Source organism: Camelus dromedarius, chromosome 26 (assembly GCF_036321535.1).
Source record: "Camelus dromedarius isolate mCamDro1 chromosome 26, mCamDro1.pat, whole genome shotgun sequence".
Lineage (NCBI taxonomy): Eukaryota > Metazoa > Chordata > Mammalia > Artiodactyla > Camelidae > Camelus > Camelus dromedarius.
Window position 1 is genome coordinate 24,457,102 of NC_087461.1, and position 23,850 is coordinate 24,480,951.

Sequence of the window (23,850 nt, forward strand, 5' to 3'; positions counted from 1 at the left end):
GGGCACAATATCCAAACCAAACATCAGCTGTGCAGGCGGGCGTCCGCTTCTCTTCAAGGTCACAGTCCATCAATAATGCACCAAGTGTACCTTGAACACACAAGACCAAAGCAAACCTTCATTTTGTTTTATACTTGTGTTGTTCCACTTACAAATGGTAAGTGGCCTGTTGAAATTCCAGAATGAAAAATCTGGAAGCAATGAGCTCTCTGCCCATGAAAAGAGGAGAAAAAGCCGAGACCGCTCTCTGGGTGACCCTGAGGAGGATGGATGCTGTGGTTTTAGCGCTGTGGGTGGGACTGTCACTTAAGAGATTTTGCTGAGGAGAGCTCCAAGAACTTGGAAACCTGATTTCCTTCGTCTGATACCTTCCTACCCCAGGAAACGGTGGTGAGCTGGGAGCGGACGGGCACGTCTCTAACACTCAGGCCAGGAAGTCTTCCTCTACCTCAGACTCAAAGCACTTCCTTGCTACCTTCTCCTGCCAAAGACAGACCTTACTCCCACCCCCGCATCCTCCCACCCCCAGTCACCAGAGAAGCATCTCCGATTCTCGGAAGCCCAACTGACTTAGCAGGTGAAGAAAATCTGGGGTAAAAAAAAGATATTCTCCTACATGGATAACACAAGACCTGCAAGTAAACTCTAGAAACGTCTTCCTCTTTATGAATATATGTTAGAGCGCCTGTCCGGCAGTATTTTAGTTCTCTCAAGAGGGAACCTATCACCTTCAGAGGACTGTGTGCCTCTGGGAAACCTCCTGCAACAAGCACGTGGCTGCCTTTGTTTCTTTGGAAGAATTTATATGATAGTGAACATCTTGTCACTATTATTTGAAGTAGAGACAAAATAGTGGGATTTCTTAGGCTAAAACAGGACCATGATAGCAAAGTCCCCTAAAGGAGTTTAAGGACCAGGACTTTGGTGAAAGTCATCTACAACCCCTAGTAGCGTTTTCTCTAATAAAAGTCCTCCCAGGAGCCCTCAGACTGTCCGTCCTATGGTTAAGGGAATGGAAAGAAATCAACTCAGAGGAAGACAGTACACTGAACTCCTTGAAGGCAAGACCCATATCTCCCTCACTTTCGACACCAGCCCCCCGCCATCAGGATGGCTCACTTAGTGTTTGTTAAACACCCAACTGAACGATGGTTTTTATATCGAAAGTTGTGTGGTCAACCAGGCTCAATTATTCATGCACGCATTTATGTGTATTTTAGCCAAACAGCCATTTATGTGGAGTTCTTCCATATTCCAGGAGCTGGGGAAAAAGCAAATAGAAAAAGATCCTCAGAGTGTCAGGTTTCCCATGGCTCTTGTTGCTTTAGCAAGAGTCAAAAAGAAGAGAGCATTTGTCTTTTTTTTTTTTTTTAAGAATATTCATGTATGACTGAAGCAATGTGCTGTATACCAGAAATTGATACAACATTGTAAACTGACTATACTTCATTAAAAAGAGAGAGAGAGAGAGAGAGAGAGAGAGAGAGAGAGAGGAAAGAGAAAGCATTCATTCTCCATCCTACCAGTATTTCTGGAGCACCTGCTACCTGCCAGGTGTTCACAACGCATAAAACACACAACGGTCCTGCCTTCATGGAGCTTACATTCTAGAGGGGAAAACTGGCCAGTAAAGGATCTGGTGTGTTTGGTGAGAGTCAGTGGTTTTCAAACCAGCAAGGTGGGGCAAGGAGATAAGAATTAGGGCGAGGTTGCAATTTTGCTCCAGGTGGTCCAAGAAAGTCTTAATACAGCAAATACCTGACCCGGGGTGGGGACGGGAGCCAAGCAGACCAAAACATCCTACAGAGGAGTCTAGAGATTAGATCTCCACTGAAAGTCATCTACCCTGCAGGAGCAATTTCTCTAATAAAAGGCCCCTGAGAACCCTTATCTATTCCAAGTTTGAGAGACTAAAAAGAAAGTAAAATTCCAGGTAAAGGAAATACACCACCTGTCTGTTTTCTAATTCCCTACCTGAACAGATTCCTGTTCATCCTTTGGCTGGAGCCTCAGAAAAATTGGTAAGACAGAGAAATAACTTTTCTGCACAATCCAAACAGAGTGACACTGAAATAAAGTTGGCTGGGGCGGAAACCTCATTTTGACCATTCTACTGCGACATGGAAGGAAAAGCAGACCTTGTATTTGCCTGAATGAACAGAGAACAGGTCTCATTTTGTCACCTCCTGGGACTCTCAGCCAGAAAGCCTGACCTCGGAGTGGCCGCAGGGGGCTGGCCCCACACGCACAGCACCATCAGGTCACTTAAGAGTGGGACCCTGGTCTCACTTCCTCCTAAGGTTACAAAAATACAGGTATTTTCCCCTCATTGTCTCCAGTTTTAGTTAAAGGATTTTAACCATTTGGGGTTTGTGACTTGACACTTGAAAAACCTACGAACCACAGGAAACGAAAATTTGATTAAGTGCAGAGGAGGACACAGACAGCCAGCTCGGAGAGGGCGCGGGGCCCCACCCAGCCCCACTCGGCCCCACTGGGCCCCGGGGACCTTTAGCAAAAGGAGGCTATTCTGATGGAGTCCTTTGACTGTCCCGCCTCTTATGAACAAAGAGTTGCCATCTTGGGGCCCCTGTTAACAGCACAGGGTGAGGGCAAACAGAAAGATAACAGGGATTCCACAAACTCTTCTCTGATTTTAACACATTTAAACCTGTTTCAGCATTCAGAATCCCTTGGCTTGCTTCTAAAGCAGCGCAGGGCAAGAAATATGGCAAGACGGAGCCCACATTTTAAGAACACATTTTACTTTTTTTTTTTTTTTGATACACAGCCACCAGAAAGGATCCAATTCATTTTTTAAAAGCGTTCTCTCAAGAAAGCAGAGCTGGACCATTCATCAGTCTCACTGCCCTCAGGGCAATGAATGAACAAATTCTGACAGACCACATGGGAAAGGTTGCTAATATCCCTCTTTCTAGAAAACTGGCACCACGTGACTTCTTTCCTTTTGGCTCCAAGTAAGATCAGCCTGGGTAAGATCTGTTGTTTCTCTCTGTCAGCTGTCATCCTAAAGCTCTGTACTGAGGAAGTAATGTTCTGTTTTAATCCTGTTCACTACTGATGCCTTTTACAGGCTGTAGTACGGGTATGGGATACCTGGCTTGTTCCAGGGGCCCTTCTGTAGACCAGAAACAGGTTAAATGAAGGCTCACAATGAGAATCTTCCCCGAAATAAAAAGTCTGAGCAATCACAGAAAGCTGCGGGAAAGGAACACATTCCATGGGGAGGCAAGAAGGAAAGTGATTATCTAGGGAAAGAAAGACACAAGGGGAGGTAGGGGTGTGAGGCATGTGGACTGAGAAGTCTGACAGCTTTGATGCAGCAGCTGCTGAGAAACGAGGCCTGAGCCCCGGCGAGAGCCTGTCGTTCTTGCCCTGCCCTCTGCATCTTCCAGTAGCTGGTTTATTGGGTCGTGTCATCAGGCTTCCAATGGTGCCCCTTGCTGACGCAGAGTTCTCCCTGTTTGCAGTCATGGCCTCCGCCTTGTCACTGCTAGTGAAGTATCTTTGCTTTTTCCCTCTGCTCTATGAACAACATCATGGTCACATCAAAGGGGCTGTGAAGTTGATGGAAAACTCTTCTCCATGGGACCCCCACGCACATCACCATTGTTCACGGGTCCCTTGCTTCTTCCTTCCTTTTCCCTTTGCAGAGGGATACGCTTAACCCAGGCTTAACTTTCCACCCTTTTCTTCATTTTTGCATTGAATATTATATCAGAAGTGCATAGTAAGTTTTTAAAGTGGCGCCTTTCAATAAAGGATCTAACCTCCTTTGGAAACAGATGTAATCCCTGCTCCAGAGGAACACCCTTTGGAGTCTGATGGAATCTTTGCTGAGTGTTCCCATGACTCAGGGCCATGCTATGCTCAGGTTGAGAAAGTAACTAATCCTGCATGGTGATTGTAGCCAGAAATGCCTTGTCTTCTTTATCTGCTTACTGATACTTAAAATCCCCCTAACAGCCACTGCATTTTTTTCATTCCACAGGTAGGTATGTGGCTTAAAAATACCCATAGGCTGAACAAGAGAAAATATCATGATTTGAAATCACATGTACGTGCCTGACCGTGTGTCCGTCTGATGGTAGAGAAACTGGGGGGTAAGGAAGTGATGAGGAGCCTCACTGTACTGAGAAGGTGCAGGCTGGAGGCAAAAGTAATCCTCATCCAGCTGCCGAGTCTCCACAGGGCTGGTCTGGCTGAAATGGAGCACCAACTGACAGCAACCCACTCTGTATCACATTAAAAGGGACTTACTACAAATGGGCTACTCTGTCCACTCACCTAATGTACCCATGAAGTCAAGGGGAAATGCTACCTGATTCTGAGTAGGCATCAGGTTCTGTCCATTACAGGCAGGTCACTTATTTAAAAAGCCCTCAAATGTACATAGATGCTGAATTATTAGAGAGCAAAGGATGGGTTATGATTGTGGTAAAATTTAACCCCCCTCCCAATTAACCTGTCATTGGCCCCTGGGTGGCCCCTGCAAGTACAAATTATAGACCTCAGGATAAGGTGAAAGATGCCAAAGGATTAGGTCATCAGTCAGAAAATGGGCAGAACTCCAACTAGATATCATTTTGGTTTTCACTTCATAAACACTCCAGCTAATGTGCCTCTCTCCGCAAATAGATTTCATATCTATCATTCCAGACCAAGTTCATATGCCACAATCTCCTGAGGGGACAATAAGTAAAGAAACCAATCAACAGAAAGATGATTTGGGATCATAATCAGTGTTATGAAAAAACTAAAAATGGGCAACGGGATGAAGAGTGATTTTGAGGAATGACAAGGTAGCCTCTGGGACTGGATATTTCAGCTGAGAACTGATTGGAGAGAAGCCAGTCAAACAAGGATCTGCACGGGGAGAATATCCTAGGAAGAGGCATTAAACTGAAACAGTGTTTGCTACTGGTGGGGCCGACATGTGGGAGGGGTGTAGAGGGAGAGGGTGGAGCTGGTTAATTGCTCATTCTCTCTCCCCCATCTACATCAGAGCCAGGTGGCAACTTCCCCTCTCACTTTGCATATTCTTTTCGTCACCATTTCCATTTTCTTAATTCTGCTCCCTGATCTTCCTTAAATTACAAACATGAGCTTCTGCCGGCAGCACACACATCTGGAGCCTTCATCTAACCCCTAATCATATCAAACACCAGACTAAAAGCCGCTGGAAAATAGAAGCTGAGAGTATTAAGACTTAGCCTTCATTATTATTCAGTCCATTCAACTAGTGTGTATTTTTATGACCATTACTTGTCATTATCATTGCTGATCATAAACAGAAACTAAGTTATGAACTCATTTGCCATTTGTTTCTTTCCGTATTATCTCATACAGAGACCTGCTATGAGGTAAACAGCTTTAGCAAAGCTGCATACTTAACTATACACAAACATTAAAAAAGAAAACAGCAAATGCACCTAAATAACGTTTTCCAAGGTAATCGTAAATACACAAGTAAAAAGTGACACTACTTATTTTCGTATTACCGAACTTGAAATTGCTTCATCATCATCATCATCTATTGCATTGCAAGTATCGGTTCAGCAAGAACTGAAATCAATAAAAGGAAGAAAAAGAGAAGGAGCTGTTTTCTGCATCATGACCAGATGGTCCAGACGTCGTGCCTGGAATACACCACACGTGGCACTTCTAGTCGTGTTTCCCATCACTGGGGACATAGACATTTTCCTCTGCAATCCGCGAAGCTTTCGGATTCTGTGAGCCTGGCTGTCAGCAACAGCAGCCCGGGAAAGGAGGCTCCGCACTGAACATGCTGTACCTGAGGCCGTCTTCTTTTCCAACCCGGGGCATTTAGGTTCTTTTGGGCATCCTTCCTCTTCCTGAGTTCCAGTCTGACAAACCAGAAAAACAGGAAGAAAGGAAAAATAACACATTAATTCTTTTTGCAAACTTACTAATTTGAGATCCGAAAAAATTAAACCATGCCCTTATGAACTGAGGCTTTGGGTAAGCAACACACTTAACAGTAGGTGTAACTCTGGGGGTGCTGGGTTACGAACTCGCAGTGCCACTCACCTAGAGGTGTCTGAATGTTGTCCCTGAAGGCGTACAACATGGGGGCCCTCTGTGACTAATAAGGTTGGGGACATCAGGTACTTAAACATGGTGGCAGGTTTTTCCATAAGAGAAAAATTCTGCCATATGGTGTAACACAAAGAATTTTATTTTGTTTTGTTTTGTTTGTTGTGCTTTTCACAATTCAAAAAGCCAATTTCAGTTACTTTTGAAAATTCTATTCCAAGCCCACAGTTATTTTTCTGTCTGGGGAGGTAAGTGAACACTTTCTTCTCTGAGTTCTGGTTTGACATTCTTTAATGACAACCGTGACCCCTGTAGCATTGGCGGCAGTAGGCCCAGCTAGGAGGGAGGGCGGGGAATTAAGAGGAATGCCTAACTGAGGGTTTTCTCATTTTATCTGCAAGGTGACTTTATGCTGATCCTTTGATTTATTTTCTTCATTGGACAAATATTTGCCGAGTGCTTGTTGTGGGCTATATCTGTGGGACCTTGGTTTTCTTTAAAGGGGTCATTTAAAAAATTTTTTTATTGGAGTATAGTTGATTTACAATGTTGTGTCAGTTTCAGGTTTACAGCAAAGTGATTCAGTTGGACATGTATATCTATCTACACATATATTTTTCAGATTCTTTTCCATTATAGGTTATTACAAGATATTGAATATAGTTCCCCAGGTCCTTGTTGTTTACCCATTTTATGTATAGTCGTACATATATGTTAATCCCAGGCTCCTAATTTATCCATCCCCTCTTTCCCCTTTGGTAACCATAGTTTGTTTTCTATGTGAGTCTCCTTCTGTTTTGTAAATAAGTCCATTTGTGTCATTTTTTTTAGATCCCACTTATAAGTGATATCATGACACTTGCTTTTCTCTGTCTGACTTACTTCACTTAATATAATAATCTCTAGGTCCATCCATGTTGCTGCAAATGGCATTATTTCATTATTTTTTATGGCTGAGTAGTATTCCATTGTGTATATATACCACATCTTCTTTATCCAGTCACTTGTTGATGGACATTTGGGTTGTTTCATGTCCTGGTTATTGTGAATAGTACTGCTATGAACATTGGGGTACATGTACCTTTTAGAATTAGAGTTTTCTCAGAATTTATGCCCAGGAATGGGATTGCTGGATCATATGGTGAGACTATTTTTAGGTTTTTTTTTTAATTGAAGTATAGTTGATTTATAGTGTTGTTTTAATTTCTGGTATACAACATAGTGATTCAGTTATACATATATATCTTTACACATATATATTCTTTTTCATGTTCTTTTTCATTATATGGACCTCAATTTTTAGCGAAGATTCCTTCTAACATCTCTTGAATTATAGTGTAGGTAGTCCCCTACTCAGCTTCCTTCCTTAGCTGTCACACTTTCTGCCTATACTTTGTTCTTCCTAAGAATTTAGCCCAATAGAAGATGTTCTGGACTGTAATAAAGCATATAGGTGTAGGGTTCCATAAATGATAACTACTCTCTATCCAGAGTGAAACAATAGGACTCAAAAACTGATATTATCCATCACAGGAGTAATCTCCAATGTGTTCTGAGTTTGCAGCTCCTGGGTCACATCTCAGCTAGTTGAGAATCCACCAGACTCTCAAGCTTGGTTAGTAAGATAAAGAAATGTCCTTTTCTGTTCTTAAAGAGTAGTGTCATTTAGATCACCATTGGTATCAACTCATAAAGGAATTGATTTCACCTGTGCTGGAAACAAATGTTTCTTCAGAGACTGAAAAACACCTTCAGGTGTTCACCATCAGAGACCAGTTTCAAAAATATGTCCTATTTTTTAAAACCCATGAAATAGCATTGGCATGGGCAATTTGGACAAACAAGCCTTTGGTCTAATTATCTCAAATTTATGTGTTACAAGAAATGTTAAAGAAAATTGCTTTCAAAATCACATTTCTAGAAAGGATGCGAATTAAGAGTACACCAAAGGACACATAAGTGATAGAAAACCCCATTACAGAGCAACTAAATGCAGCAATTTCTTGTTTCACAAGTCCCAACAGAACAGTGTAGAACGAAAACACGAGGAGTTATTTTATAATACAGTCACGGGAAAAGACTCTTAAGATGCCAAAATAACCTAAATAAAGTTGTTTCGTGGATGAAAGGATTCGCCTTTGTGCCAATAAGACTGTTTACTTTTTTCATTGCTCTGAATTCCAGAACTGTGAAATAACTTAGCCCTTTAACTTCCTTCCAAACATATTTATGACTTCATTTTAAATTGCCCCTCCCCCAATCTTCTCATTAGCTAGTAAAAACTGCAAAGCCCTGGAAGGATCTGCAGATGGAAGGATATTTGAAATCTGCTTGGCCGGAGAGCTCTCAGCATAGAATAAACAAGCATCTGTCTTCAATAGGATAAACTACGTTCTATTTAGAGAAAAAAAGGCTGAACTCCACAAATTCTTGAGTTTCTTCTCTTCAGTGCAAGCCTGGGATTTGCTGAATTTGTTCTTACTGGCTTTCCCCCAGCAAAGCTAGAATAAAATGAGAACAGTCCAACCGTAGTAGACATCTGTTGGTTTAGCTGCCTGGCATTCCCTCATGCTTTCCAATAAGTGTGTCCTGATTTCCTCTTTAAAGTCATCCTTCCCCCCTCTCATAATGAATTGTGGTTCCTGTGAAACAAACTCAATCCCCCCCCCCATCTCCCTACCCGACACTCCAGGGGTGGTCGTGTGACCCAGGACTGGGCCCATTAGTCCACGGCATTTCCCTGTTATTGGTTCAGAGTGGTCATGTGACCCCAACAGGGCTAATGAGAGATTTTCCTCTGGGACATCCAGGACTATGGCTTCTATTCTTACCCACTGTTCTTGAACTCTGAGATAACTGTGATGTGAGATTTGGGCTACTGCTGTCACATGCAACTGAGACAGAAGCCCACACAGAGGAAGGCAGAGCCAAGAGACAGACTGATACTGAGTCCTGATGATATCATTAGAACCCCAGATCTAGCCATACCTGAAGGCACCCTAACCGTTGATTTCTCAGCCAAAGTCAGAAAATACATCCTTTTAAAAACCAAACATTTAAAAAGCTAAAGCTCTAAACATTCTTAGAAACAATGAACAGTACATATATGTCAATTTAAAAAATATGGGCAGCATATTGTGTGTATGTATTTACATGCAATACATTGTACATGTGCAGTCAAGTTGTAACAATCCTACCTAATAAAACTGAAAAAAAAAGGAAAAGTAAAAAATGAACAAACAAAAATACACTGATTTTTAAAATTGAAACCATTTTTATTAGGTTTTCTGTCACTTCTAACAGAACCAGTCCCAGCTGACACATCCCAGTAGACACCTTAGCTCCCAGAAGCTGGGAGTGGGGCATGTTGGTCACTGGCTTCTGTACCTCACACACCTACAATCTAATTAAGTGGAATGTGACAAGGGTGATGTACCAAGGAGGTGCTGTTAATGTCTGGCCAAAATTGGGCTTTTGATCTATTTCCTCTGAGGACTAACCCCCAAGATGTTTTATTGAGAGGCTATGTATTTTGTATTCTTTGTGGGATGGTCAGTCAGGTACAGCCACAGAGGAGACAGAGAGGTTTAGGAAAAAAACCAAAGTTTATTACACTCTCTGGTCCAAGAGTTGGAGGCACAGCACACCTTGCAGGGTCACGTGGGCAAGACACAAGTGTGGTCCAGAGGCGGAGGCAGGGGTGAGCAGAGTGTTTAGGCCATTGGTGTTTCCAGGGGGAAGGTAAAACAGGTTGGGCTAGTATGAATAATTTCAGCAGTTTTTGAGCTGCAGACGTGGTCCCTAGTTGCCTGGCACCTGATCCCAGGATGTATAAGGCAGAGGGATATTGTCTCCCCAGATGCATGGGCCGGACAGAGGAGATCTGGCTCCAAATCGGTTGTTTGTGTATCACAGGCATGCTTCCGGCTGGACCCTTTCCTCTCTCTAGGAATTGATTAGCCAGAAAGGCTTTTTAAGATGTCAAAAACATCATAATATACAGAAAATTGTAAATATTTACAATACACCACACTAAACAACAACCCTAGTGTTTACAATGTTACAGTGAGGGAGTTCAGGCCCCAAATCCAGCCATGCCTAAAAGTCACCTCCTTGAACAATAGCAGAAAGAAAGAAAGAAAGAAAGAAAGAAAGAAAGAAAGAAAGAAAGAAAGAAAGAAAGAAAGAAAGAAAGGAAGGAAGGAAGGAAGGAAGGAAGGAAGGAAGGAAGAAAGGAAGAAAGGAAGAAACCTGTATACACAGTAACAGTATACCTCCACCAGCACACTCTGAGTCATATTAATTTAACATCATTTAGTTTTGCAACACTGACAGTGGGCATTTCACTCTAGAAAAGCATGTTTAGAAACCAGAATGTAGTTTGTTTGAAATAGAAAAAGGATTCTTTTTCTTTTTTTAATAGAGGTTCTGGGGATTGAACCCAGGACCTCGTGCATGCTAAGCACTCTACCACTGAGCTATATCCTCCCCTGCAAGAAAAAGGATTCTTTACCAAAGATTGAGGATCCTGGTTCCATTTGTCTCTGCCCATTGTGGATTGTATAAAGTCCTAGGGAAAGACTCCAGTCCATCTTGGGTCATATGCACATGGCTGTCAGGCAATAGGGACCATGGCTTTCCAGCCCTACATCACCGCCCATCCCGTGAACCACTGGAGTGGGTGTGGTGTGGGGGTGCTGTGGTTGGAAGCCCTATCAGAACCTCAGAGAATGGGGAAGGTGCAGGTCTCCAAGGGAAGGAAGCATGTGTCCAGACGTGGGGGAGGAAGGGATGCTGGCCACAGTGGTGTTCAGACTATACACTCCAAGTAGACTGAATTCTCCAAAGCCACAGGACTAAAAATACCTACTGCTTATTTAGTGCCTAGCATGTGCCAGGAACTTTATATAAGTTACATGTGACACAGGTGATGTTCAAAATATTTAACAGCATGTATAGTACAGGCCACCAACTAATCAGAATAGGGAGGGTCCTGGAGGTCCCTGGAGTACAGGCGTTAACCTTTTAATTCCTGGACCACACAGAGTTCAGGGAGCGGGGGATAGGGGCGATGTGGGAAAGAGATGCCACTCACGGCTTGGGGAGAAGTTATCTACAAGTTGAAACAAAAGTTTTTAATATTTTAGCAGGCAATATGTTCTGCCTGATGCATGCCTGCTGAATATTTTCAGCCCTGAATATTGTCTGAACAACCACACTTCTGAAGTATAGGTCCATCCTGGACGTAAGCTCTTATATGCTAGAGATATGCAAAGCCTCTCTCTGAAGCATCAATTTCACTCCAAAATTTGGGAGGGAAAACCTTATGTGTATATTAAAACAGATCTGATTACATGGTAAAAGGGTCGGTAGAACAGACCTAAAGTTTTAGGATGAACATGGGATGAATGCCTCGGAAGTTTGGAGGCAATGTCCCTGATATAAGAGGTACTCTGTAGACAAGAAGTTACAACACTGCCAGGGAAACTGTGGTGGTGACATTTGGGTCCCCACCAGGCAGAAGAGGCCCTAGAGGGTTGAAGACGTTGACTGAAGGAGCATGCTTCAGGTGGGGCTAGATTCACACCGCCTGCCTAGGTCAGAGCCCCCGCTCTCTCAGCAGTACCATCCTGCCTTCTTCAATGTTTGCTCCTTGCTGTGTTATTTTTAGAATGTGTAATCTTAAGTGGAAAGAGCAGCAAGTTGCTGAACAGCTATGCTTAGTGAAAGGACTAACGGAAGAGATCACTGGGTAAAGAAGAACCCAGATAGAATAGCTCTGCAAAGGAATGAGCGATTGTTCTTAGCTAGGGACAGTCATTTCGCAGACATACCATTGTGAGTTTCGAGGTTTAGAGAGCCCCAGGCCAAGAAAACCACAGAACAAAACATCTGTCACATGGTGGAAACTTCGGAACCAGAAGCATAGGAAAGTTTGACACAACCCTTATGGCTGTAATTCAACAGTCTGGTCCAAACTTTCAAGTTACATAATGATTGCAAAAATATTTGAATTAAAGCAAACTGTCAAACTACCAGGGGACAGAAGTGGTAAGGTGAGTTGCCTACACTGATCGCTATGGACTGAATTTGTGTGAATTGGTGGTTTCCCCTACTCCTAAATTCCTATGTTGAATCCTAATTCCCAGTGTGATGGTATAAGACGTGGGGCTCTAAGGGGTGATTAGGTCATGGGGGTGAAGCCTTGATGAGTGGGACTGGTGCTCTTATAAAAGAGACTCCAGAGTGCTCCTCAGCCCCCTCCTCCACATAAGGATACAGTGAGAAGATGGCCATCTATGAACCACCGGACGCTGACTCGTTGGTCAGCACCTTGATCTTGGCCTTCCTGGTCTCTAGGTGGTGAGACACACAGGTTGCTGTTTAAGCCGCCCTGTCTACGGTAGTTTGTCATAGTAGCCTGAGCAGCCTGACACCTTGATCCACTGGGGATCATTACGTACCTGGCACATAGACTTGCATTACAGGTCTTGAATAAGTGACAAGAGAGAATCATGCCTCCCCAGCAGCTCTTGCCCCTAATTCTGCCCCCTCAGTGCCCTCTAAACACCAGTTGAATGAATGAATGAGTAACTGTTTAAAGAAGAACGTTTCCTCCCCAAATCTTTATTTGCTTAAAACTGACATCTAGGAAGCCATGCACACATGTGACGTGACTTCCAGCCCCGCAGGGCACACTGCCAACTGTCCCTGGAAGACAATGCAGGTTTGAGAGGGGTTGGGCAGGAAGGATTTCATCTGTACATTGTGGATGAAAGAATGAGAGTTTCTGCTGGTCTCCATACTGGTTCACAAAATTCATAATACATCTATCTAGTCCCTTTCGGTTTATAAAGTGCTGTCTTCAAGTGATTTCACTGGATTCCGTCTCAGAAAAACGCACTGCTTTCCTCTACTCACAACACTTTTTTTGAGGTTAATTCGTGCTTTCATTTGCCAGTGTAACTTAACTACAGAGGCTTGCAAACTTTTTTGACCTAAAAAAATCACAACCCAACAAACACACACATATATAATATGTATACATATATATAACTGAAATCAAAATTTTGCCAAAAATGTCTACCTTAACACTGAGTGTTCTTGTTTTTAAGACTTTTTTTTTGAGCAATTTTAGGTGTACAACAAAATTGACAGGAAGATATGGAAACTTCCCATATACCCCCTCTCCACACACATGCATAGTCTCACAACACTTCTGACACTAGATTTTTCTCCCACACTGAACAATTCACCACCAGCTGGGTGGTGTCCACAATTCAGTTCAGTTCTGATACTAACCAGCATTCACACTGACCCGGCAAGTTAAAGACTCAGCCCCACAGGACTGCCTCCCACTTCAGACGCCAATTGTAAGTAGTAGGTTTCCCCATAACATCTGTCCGACTTGACTACAAACCAGAGGTTCCCACAACCCCTTCCCTAGGTTAGGTAATCTGCTAGAGTGTCTCCCAGAACCCAGGAAAACAGTCTCCTTACTATTGCTGATTTACTACAAAGGATATATTAAAAGGTGCAACTGACCAGATGAAGATGTACACAGAGTGGGGTCTGGGAGGGTCCTGGGTTCAGGAGCTTCTGTTTCCATGGTTACAGTGTGTAGATGTGTTTGCTAATCCAGGAGCTTTCCAAAACCCACACTTCTGGTAAGTTTATGGGGTTTCCTCACATAGGCATGATCGATTATTAACTCCATTTCCAGCCCCTCTCCCCTCTCTGAAGACTGGGGAGGGGCTGAAAGTTTCAAGCTTCTGACCATGTCCTGGTCTTTCTGATGACCAGCCCCCACCCAGGAGCCCACGAAGAGTCACATCATTAGAACCGAAGGCACACCCATCAAGCAGGAAATTCTCAGGGATCTCGGAGCTCTGTGTCAGATGCTCTCATCACTTAGGAAATTCACAAGGGTTTAAGAGCCCTGTGTCTAGAACCCAGGTCAAAGATCAGCTGTGAGAACTAAGATCCCCCCAGCACCCCTACTTACAAGGGTTTTAAGAGCTCTGTGTCAGGAACTGGGGCCAGAGATGGATACACATACTTATTATTTCCCACCCTTGTTTTCCACATGAAGAATTTAAATTCCACAGTCACACAGCTGGAAAGAAAGGCAAGACCGGACCCTTTGCTCACCAGCCAGTAAAGGAACACGCCCCACTTTGCTCCGTCCGTCCCTCAGAGCTCAGGCAGAGGGATCAGAACATAGGTGGTCTCTTGTCAGGGGTCCAGACGCAGGGAAGGAGGAGACCAAGCCCACCAGCATGAACACTTTCTCCGAGCTTCCATAAGAACTCTGGAGATGACTTCTGAGTGCTGGGTTCCATACCCTGATTAATCTCACTTTCAGAAGCCGTGACATTAACCTCAATTATTCTAAGCCATGACATTTATGGAAGCTGGAATTTTGTCTCTGAGCAGAAGTTACACCCCTCAGTGGTGACACCCAACAACTCTTGGTTTCCGTAGAAACTTCAAGAACAAATGGAAAATTGAAGGTGAATTTTTTTGGGGTAAACCTAAGTTTTTCTAGTCCTAGCTGAAGCTTCTGTAAGGAAGTTGAAACTCAAGGTCAGAAATGCAACCTCTTTTCCTGAAGCTTGAATTGATATAGAGTATTATTTATAAATTGCCCAAATGAACTTAAAATGTTGTCTTGATTCATCCTGAGAAAAAGGGCTAAACTGAAGTTGCCGATGCCAGCTAAAGAATGGGAGGGAGAGAGGAAAGAGGAAGCCAGGGACAAAGCTGTCCAGCCCTCTCCTGGGCTCCATCAGTATACAGGGTCCTGGCTAAGCACACCTCTTAAAGCAACATCATTTTAAAAATATAACCCTGCCAGCTCTTTTCATTACAGCAGTGCCGTGGAACTTACTGCTTTTCAGGAATTTCCCCCACAGATGCTTTATGCTCAAAAAAGCCTGGCAAAGCTTACTAGAGAGGATTAAGGATTTCCCTGGGTCAGTATATAGTTCTCATCCTCTCAGTATATAAAAAAAAGAATTTTTTTAATGTCCTTCCATGAATCCTTGTTAACATCTTTGTAGAAAGGACACGACATCTGATGAAAAGGGGGAGGCAGGAGCCATGTAATTCCAAGCCCACGTAATTATGTGATTCTGACCGCGTTCATACTTCTCTGGCTTTATTTTCTCCTTAACGAGATGGAAAGCCCTTTACAACCTCACCGCCAGGCTTCCAGATCAAATAAGGGAGGCAGCCAGGAAAGCACCCTGAGCTCTTTTGAACAACAGCAGAGTCAACATTCTTGTTATTTGTGAAGAGATAATTACAAAGGTCAGCATTTATCTTTTTGCTTCAACAGAACCCAGGCAGTTCTGTGCAAATACAAACCCAACACAGTGAGTAGAATTCGGTCACCTCGCACACTGTGATTGCTCAACAGATCTCTATGGTTTGTGGGCTAATGTCACTACACAATTTCAATCCACCTGGAGCCCACGGGAAAACTCAGCAAGAGAAGGAACAGGTGTGGGTGTGGGAGGAGTGGGTTATAATGAAAAGCGCTGTCAAGAGTTATTTTCTTTCATTTTCATTCTCTTTCTGCCTAGAAATGCTTCTCTGCCCAATTCTGACTCCTGGATAGAGCCTGATAGGACCTCTCCTAGACCAGAGGGGCGGGAGTAACTTATACACACACAAACACTCATAAACACACATAAACATATAACTATACAATATGCAAACACATATACACACACACAAACACACATACATAAACACAGACACGAACACATACACACATAGAAAACATACACACATACTCAAATATATACACACACAAATGCACAAAACACAAAGACACACACAATTACACACACAAAGACAGACACACATACACATATAGACACGAGCATACACATATACACATGCACAAATGTGCATGAACACATATAAATACATACATGTAAATACTCACACACAGATATGCACATGTGAGTGCAAACACACGCACACACCACCAACCAAAAGTGAACTAAACAACAACAGAGAATGAGTCTGGGGACAAGAAGTCTCAGTTGCTCAGCCTCCCCAGCTTCCGTCCAGGCCTCTGCCCTTCTAATCAGGATCCCTTATCAGACTCTTGTTTCAGCATCTCTTTTGTCTGAGCTTCCAGAAAGAGAAGGGGAGTTACTGGGAATTTGAGTATTAACCTAAACGATGCCCGGAGTTCTTTTCCCAGGCGTTAATAGACAGAGTTTCCTTTTTCCAGACCTGGCTGAGTGTCTGAGCACCCCAACTGCCCACCTTCCAGCTGATCGCAGCTTCCCAGCTTCCTACCGCTGCCCATGCTCCAGACTTCACTGGCCTCCACCTCTCTCCCTGGGTCTTCACCTGTCTGCCCCTCTAAGGGACAAGAGATGTGCTCGCCAGGGGAGGGGCAGTTCTGGGCTTTAATGTAGAAAACCAGGGGAACCAAGTATAGACATCGAATGGCAAGCTTCCTTTCTTTTTGTGGGCAACTGAGTCATTTGCTCAACTGACAGGAACTGAGCGCCTGCTATGTTCCTGCTGCTGGGCTGGGGGAGGGCGTGGGGCAGGAGGACCAAACCTCCCTGGAGGAGAAATGGCGACAAGTGCAAGGGGCGTTAAGAGGAAGGCATCTGGGTGTCCGCAGGTGACCAGAGGCAAATAGAAGGGGAGGTGACACTATGTAGCAAAGAGGGAGGTGGTATTCCAGGCAGGGAACAACTTCAAGAAACCAAGACTCTAATAACAGTCACTTTTAATGTCCTCTTAGAAAATATAGCCAGGATCTCAGAGATAGTGCACAAACCCAATATCCTCCACATCCCCCATCCTGCTCCCGCATCCTGCTGATAAATGCATCCTGGGTTCCCTCAGCCTCCGGCTCCCCCTGGGCTCAGCCCCTTAGAAAACGAGCAGGACACAGAGGCAGGGAGGACTCTGAGGTCAAGGCGCTCACCCCACTGGCCTCCTACCCAGGCAGCCTTCTCAGGAAACGCTCTTTTATCCAGGCTCCTGCGGCAACTCCCTCCCGGCCCTCACCCCTGAGGGCCCAGGACTGGTAACAGCTCTACCACTGTTACTCGGGTCCCCCGTGGTCCCTCCCATCTCACCCACACTTCTGTGAACAGTCGCTTTATTAAGCTCCTCTTGAATTCTTCTAATCTGTGGGCCATCTGTTTCCTGTTGGGACCTTGGCTGATCGAGCAAATAGCGACTGTGTCAGGGAGACGAGGATGCAAAATTATGTACATACATACAAAACGTGTATAAGTTTATATTTTTATATAAATTTAATACATAAAATTTTTTATTTGTAGGAATATATATATAAATGTACATATAAATGTGTAAACATATCCACACCAGTGTTGGTAATCGTGGTGTCTCATTCATTCACTCATTCTTTCCACAGGCATTGCCTGCTATGTGGAAAGCACCATGGATTAGGAAACCGCCCTGTCTGGGTTTTATGAGACACTGTCAGTTACAATCTTCTTTGTAACTGTCAAGACAATATATTTTATTTGGGGGGGTTCATAAAATACGATCTCAATAGCTATGGACAAGGGGAAGATGAGGACTCTGAGTTTAGACTCTAGACTCGCTTCATCCTCCAAAGCCCATGTCTCTAAAAGAAAAAAAGCAAGAGGAGGAAGTCCCAGGCATGGTCGATAACAGTTCTGCACCCTGCAGGAGATGCTGTGGACTGTTTCTTCCCTGGCTGAGCGGCAAGTCTGCTGCTTTGGGGTCAAAGGCTTTGACAGTGGTGACCAAGACTCGCCATGACCCCAGCAGGGACCTAAAAGCTTTACATAGAATGCTGAATTTCTTCCTCATGGAAGTCCTTATGAAACAGGCATGGTTTTCCTCATTTCACAGAAAATGGAGGCATAAAACGCTAAGCAGTAGTGTTAGCGTCTGGATTGAAACTCAAGCCTCTATCCAACACTCATGGGTCTTTACTCCACTGCATCATCTCCTCCAGGAAAAGACAGTTCATGGCCAAGACCAGAGGGTGTTTGGTGAATAAGAGCCAATTACAGGTTTGGAGGCAAAGAGCTATACAACAGTTTTGGTGTACTCCCTGTAATTATCTCCACACAGTGAGAAATCGGCTGGGGAACCAACCTCACAGGAGTCCTCTTCTGAGTCTGCATGGTGGAATCGGACATCAGCTAACAATTTGCCCAGGGATGAAGAAGAAAGGCAAGACGTAGCCGGGGCACACCTGAGATTTGCTTCCATGGAGGCTCTGGTTCCCCTTGAACTAGCTAATAATGATTGCTTTGAGGAGGTAGTAGAGATTGGGGTGACACAGGAGGGGAGAGAAGGGAAACATCTGAAATTTAAGGCTGTTCCACTTGTGGTTAACCACACTGGGGCTGGGGTAGGGCAGCTTCCCTGTATGCTTCCTTTGGATACAACGGCAGCCAACCTAACCATGCAGGAGGGTTTCCATGAGTAGCAAGGAATACAACTGCTTGCAAATTTAGAGTACCCCATACATTTTGAAGAATCCAAATTTAAGATCTGTTGATGACCTCATTAAAGAAAAAACAAAACTACCTTACTTTCCCCCTACACCCAAAGTACCTATGAATCATGATTTATGCCTGTCACTCCAGAATGATTATTAATGGTGTCCCCTTTCACTCTCAAAAGTGTCAATTTAGATGATAAATTATCATCTCATCTTTACTGTATGTAATTGATCAACAAAAGAAGGTGAGGCAGTGGGACTGTGAGCTTCAGACACCTCAAGTCTGGTTTCAGAACGAGTGTTGCTTTGCTGCACTAGCCCAGGTTACTAACGTCTCTGATCCTTTATGTGCCAGGTGAGAATCATATATTGGCCTGTGACTTTTACGAGCTGTAACAACTAGAAGTCATTCACAGAGTTATAGGTCTTAGAGCTAGAAACCACCTGGAGAGATCATGCAACACACATGGGCTCTGAAGAGACACACAAAAGTTACAAGGAGGGAGTCACTCCTCCCTGTGGCCCTCTGTTGTTTTGGAGAAATCTAGCGACTCAACCCAGCTGTGATAAATTACATCACTGGGTGCTGATGGCTTGTGACTTTCATTAACTGGAATTCAAACTACCCAACAGTCTGCATCTGTTTGCCTGTGTCTACCATAACAAAATATCCAGCAGTCCCAGTAGATCTGACCACCATAAAAGTGGCAGGAGCACATGCTGTGGAGGTTATGAGAAGAATGCAACCAGATCTTCTGGGGGGAACTAGGAAAATTATTTTTTAATTTTTAATGGAGGTCCCGGGGGTTGAACCCAAGACCTCACGCATGCTAAGCACAAGTTCCACCACTGAGCTATTCCCACCCCTCCCCCCAGGACTAGGAAATCTTGATGAGTTGGAAAGTGGGCATACTGTAAGCAGCAAGAGATGGGAGGAAGGGGTTCATAGTTCCAGAATAAAGAGACAATACGAGGAAAGGCAGGAAGAGTATGGCATGCGATGTGAATAGTAGGACACAGGTTTTGGTCCTAGAGAGGACATTTGTAGGGGAGGGGGAAATAGTATCAACCACATGGTACAGTGTTTGAGTGCCGTGGGAAGGCTTTTCACTTAGTTTGCAAGGCAGTGGGAAGCTCACGTTGGACCAGAAAGACTGCCCATCAAGCAGAGCAGTCTGGAAATAGTGTGCAGACTGGTTTGGTGTGCAGGGAGCCTGTGAGTGGGGAGGACAATCAAGAGCCTTAGGGATTAAAAAAAAAAAAGCAATAATGACAATTATGATGCAAGGAAAGTAGTTGACTAAATGAGGTCAAGCAAAATCCAGGAGAAAATCAACAGAGTTGAGAAATAATCCCCAGTGGAAAGACTATTCTTTGAAGGTAAGCCATTTCTTTGGGCAATTTATGAAGCTGGAGGGAAGTACTGTCACCATGAATAGCCATAAAGCCTGGCATCCTCTAGGGCACCTTGGGAGATGAGGGGGAGCATATGGCTCCTCCACTTGTAACTTTCAGAACTCAAGAGAAAAAAAAAAAAATGGAGTGGATGGCTTATTTCCATATGGAAGCCTTGGGGGCATTTCGGTGTTGGCAGAGAATTAAATGTGGAGAGAGTAATTCGTGCCGACATCAGACGAGATCCAATAAAAAGATGAATGTCCTGATTCTGAAATGACAATAAAAATGGGGACGGGAGTGGAAGCTGAGACACCCAGCCTGGGTTTATCTCTGTATCCTGAGCTGGATCCACAATGCATAATCGGCTGTGGTTCCTGGGGCATCCATGTTTCCACCATAAACAACAATGGTGCTCTCCTTCCCAGATGTTGAAATGGACTAAACGACTTCCACTTTCCACTGGCAGCTCTGACAGCCAATGTTATTTGAAATCGCATCAGCCCTGGGAGGAGCTAAAGGCCCAGCTGGTCACTTTGACGCCACAGCAAGAGGGGGGAAATGGCACGGGGTGAGTGCAGCCGTTTCCCTGAGCTCACTGTTAACGTTCCTCTGATCACAGGGAAGCATCAGGACAACGGCTGACACATGGGGTGCACGTGCTCACGCACATGTACCTACACACGCACACGTCCGCACGCGTGCGTACGCACCCCATCCCACCTCGCTCCACATGTGGCCCCGCACGTGCTCTAAACCAGCAAGAGCCTCAGGTTAGTCTTCAACGAGATCCCGAAGTGAAACGCCGTCTTGCTTGCCTTGGAAAACGCCTCTCTCCTGCTGATTTCTCATGAAGTGAACACAGAGTTCGTCTGATTTTCAGCCACGTCTCTTAAAACATTCTTTAATGTCCCAGTTTAACCTCGTGTTCCCTGACACCCTGCTGATCTCATTTAACGTGCTCTAACAATCAGTGCCAGGCCAAGCCCTCCCGTTTAAATGGTCACAACAGTTCCAATCACAGTTTCCTGTCTCTCATAGAATCATCAAATGTGGGAACAGAAAAGAAGGCCTCCAGTCCGTTAGCTCGGGTTACACATCAGGAAAGGCAGACCAGATAGACAGCATGGCTGGTCCCAGGCAAGGTTTCTTTTTTGTTTTTTTATTTTTCCTTTTTTTACCCCCAAACAAAAGGGCGAGGGAAGAGGGATTTGTGTGGTATCATCATGGTGACCTTTGGGAACAGTAGCCCGCTGAAAATTTGTCCTGTTGGCGGTCTTTTGAGTAGAGCCACACAGCAGTTCCTCTCCAAGGGAGGGTTGAGAGGTAGCTAATTGCACTCATAATGTACTTCTTAGCAAACAAAATATAATTAAAACAATTGTCACAACATTAGCAATGTTTTAAAGCAAATTTTTAGAGGTCTGGATTCCTGCTGCTAGCAATAGCAGCCCACCTGAAAAAAACTATTGCAGAAATAAAAATGCTCTGCCATCTTTGCAATTGAAGAATAGTGAATACACAAATAAGGAAATGAAGGAATTATGACAATTTCTCCCACAAACAAGTGTGCTTAACAAAATATTCGTAAGGGATAAAGAGAAATACATGGTGTATTAATGTGTATACACAATATCGTATGTATATACACAATGTAGGATGTGTGTATATGTCTAAAGATCTATCTTACTCTCAGCATTTTTCCTAGGCTGGATGCGATTGAATTAACCTTCTGTTGTAATGTTGTTTCTTCTTTTCATAAAGCCTTTGACTTAATAATCAGATTTATTATCTTTTAAAAAATGCAACAGAAAGCCTTGCGTTCAGCGCTTGGTAGCTGGAAGACCAGCTCTCCCAGAGCAGAGTCGGGTTTGGATCTTTCTGAACGTGAACAAACCACAAAACAAAAATTCACCTTTTAAAATGGACAGTTTGACTCATTTCTAAGTCTTAGTAACCAGCCCTGCTTTAGCAATCAGTAACGAAGTCCTTCCGGTTTTCACACCCACAGCAGGGCTTGATGTAGAGTTTGGTCTTAAAGTCTTCTTTTTCCAGACACACTACCTCGATTTTTTTTTTTTTTTTAAGTTTGTCATTTCTGGTCAGGGGAGCATCCTAGGCTACCATTTCTGGTTTGTTTCCAGGTTCAGTAGCAGCAGAAATGGTTGAGCAGAGAACCAGTCATGATGGTTTTAAAATAAGGATTTTTAAAGGGGGAGTGGAAAGGAGAGAAAAAAATAGTAAAATGCTTGGGCAAATCTAAGTTCTGTTTCCAGCTGATGATAAGTAAACCTCATGCATTTTCTGTAAACTGCCTTTTGAGAGCAGCAACATTCATAATTCCCATTTTATAGACAGTAGGAGCCACCTTTCTCTGCTAGGAGATCACATGTCCACATGGCCTACAGGTCCATCCTCAAAGAATGTTAAATGACTGACAGCCACTTCCTTGAATCAGGTCTTAGAGATCTTAAAGCTTAGGAGGAGAATTCCAATCACGTAATTTTGTCCTAAGTGTCTAACAGTTCTGGAGGAGGCCAAGATGGCGGAGTAGAAGGATGCTCGTAGCTCACCCTCTCCCACAAATACACCAAGACTCACGTCCACGGACCCACGCAGCCACCCAGAGCACCTGTGGAACTCCGACAGAACCTCGTCTTCTTCAAAAGACAAAGATGCCAAAAATCTGGTAGGAGAAAAGGAAAAAAAAAAAGAAGAAAAGGCAAAATAGTGCAGGACCAGTCCTGCGGGGAGGAAGCGGCAAAGGAGGACTGGCGCTTGTTCACTGGGTCTCCCCTTCTCCAATGGAGAGGCCAGCAGGATGGAGGGGGGGCCTCCGAGGCGTGAATCTGTATGGATCAGCCCTTGACTGACAGAAGTAAGTTAAACAGGCACAAAGGGTCCCCGCGACACCCAGCCCCAGATGCGAGCAGGCAGCTGGGGGATGGGCCAGGCTGCCTGAGCTGGGCAGAGGACTGCGGTGGCTGCACTGAGCAGCCCGGGGGAACTGCAGGGTGCTGCGTGCCATGGATGAGTGGGTACACAGGGCAGAACGACCTGGGCCCTCCATAAAACAACATAGATGATGTGCCCTGGGGGGAAGGGTGCATACCCCCATCTCTGAAAACCCGCGGAAAGTTTTTGGGCGAAGAGAAGCAGGGCAGGCACAGCAGCCATATCCTCTGGCGCTTAGCACCCAGGCAGGGGCGGGGATGAAATCTGAATCTGTACCTAAGGGCTCAGCATCCTCAAAGGCCAGACGGAGACAGCCCGAGGCAGATAGGATCCTTCCGCCCAAGTACCTCAGAGAACTCGCACCACCGAGACAAAGGAGGAGCTGAGTTTTGGCATGCAGCAGGGGTGGGGCACTGACCCGAGGTGGAGCGGGCAGCGGCACAGAGCTGCAGGGCGACCGGCGCCGGGAGAGGGCTCGTGGCCACCCACCTTCCTGGCAGGAACGCAGCCCCTGACCACAGTGCTGGGAGGGGGCGCAATCTGCTTGCCAACAGGCACTGGGAACAGCACAGACGAGGGCGTCAATGGAGGGCCTCTGGAAACAGCAAGCTGAGTTTGTGAAACTGGGCAAAGACAGAAGACTTCTCATTAAGAGCACACAGTCTCCAGGAGAACACCCCCCCCCCTTTTTTTTACTCTGTTTTTACCTTTTCTATTTTCTATTACCTTTTTAATTTTTACTTTTTAAACAATTATATATGCTTCCAGTTCAAATCCCTTTTAAATTTTTCTTTTAAAATATTTTTTATTATTATTTAAAAAAATCCACCTTGTTTCATTTTTATTTCTCTTGGTTTTGATCTCCTGTTATTGATTATACACAGGTTTCAATTTTTTTCCCCTCTTTCCTCCTTGTTTAAAGGTTTTCAAAAGAC

At 44.3% G+C, this 23,850-nt stretch overlaps 1 protein-coding gene across 1 annotated transcript in view; it reads right to left on the minus strand.

Moving 5' to 3' along the window:
• Window positions 1–23,850, minus strand: part of FAM107B (family with sequence similarity 107 member B) — a 192,227-nt gene that overhangs the window by 105,852 nt on the left and 62,525 nt on the right. Inside the window, exon 2 of the mRNA XM_010998236.3 lies at window positions 5,816–5,876. Coding sequence (XP_010996538.1) covers window positions 5,816–5,876 — 61 coding nt within the window. The remainder of the gene's footprint in view (window positions 1–5,815; window positions 5,877–23,850) is intronic.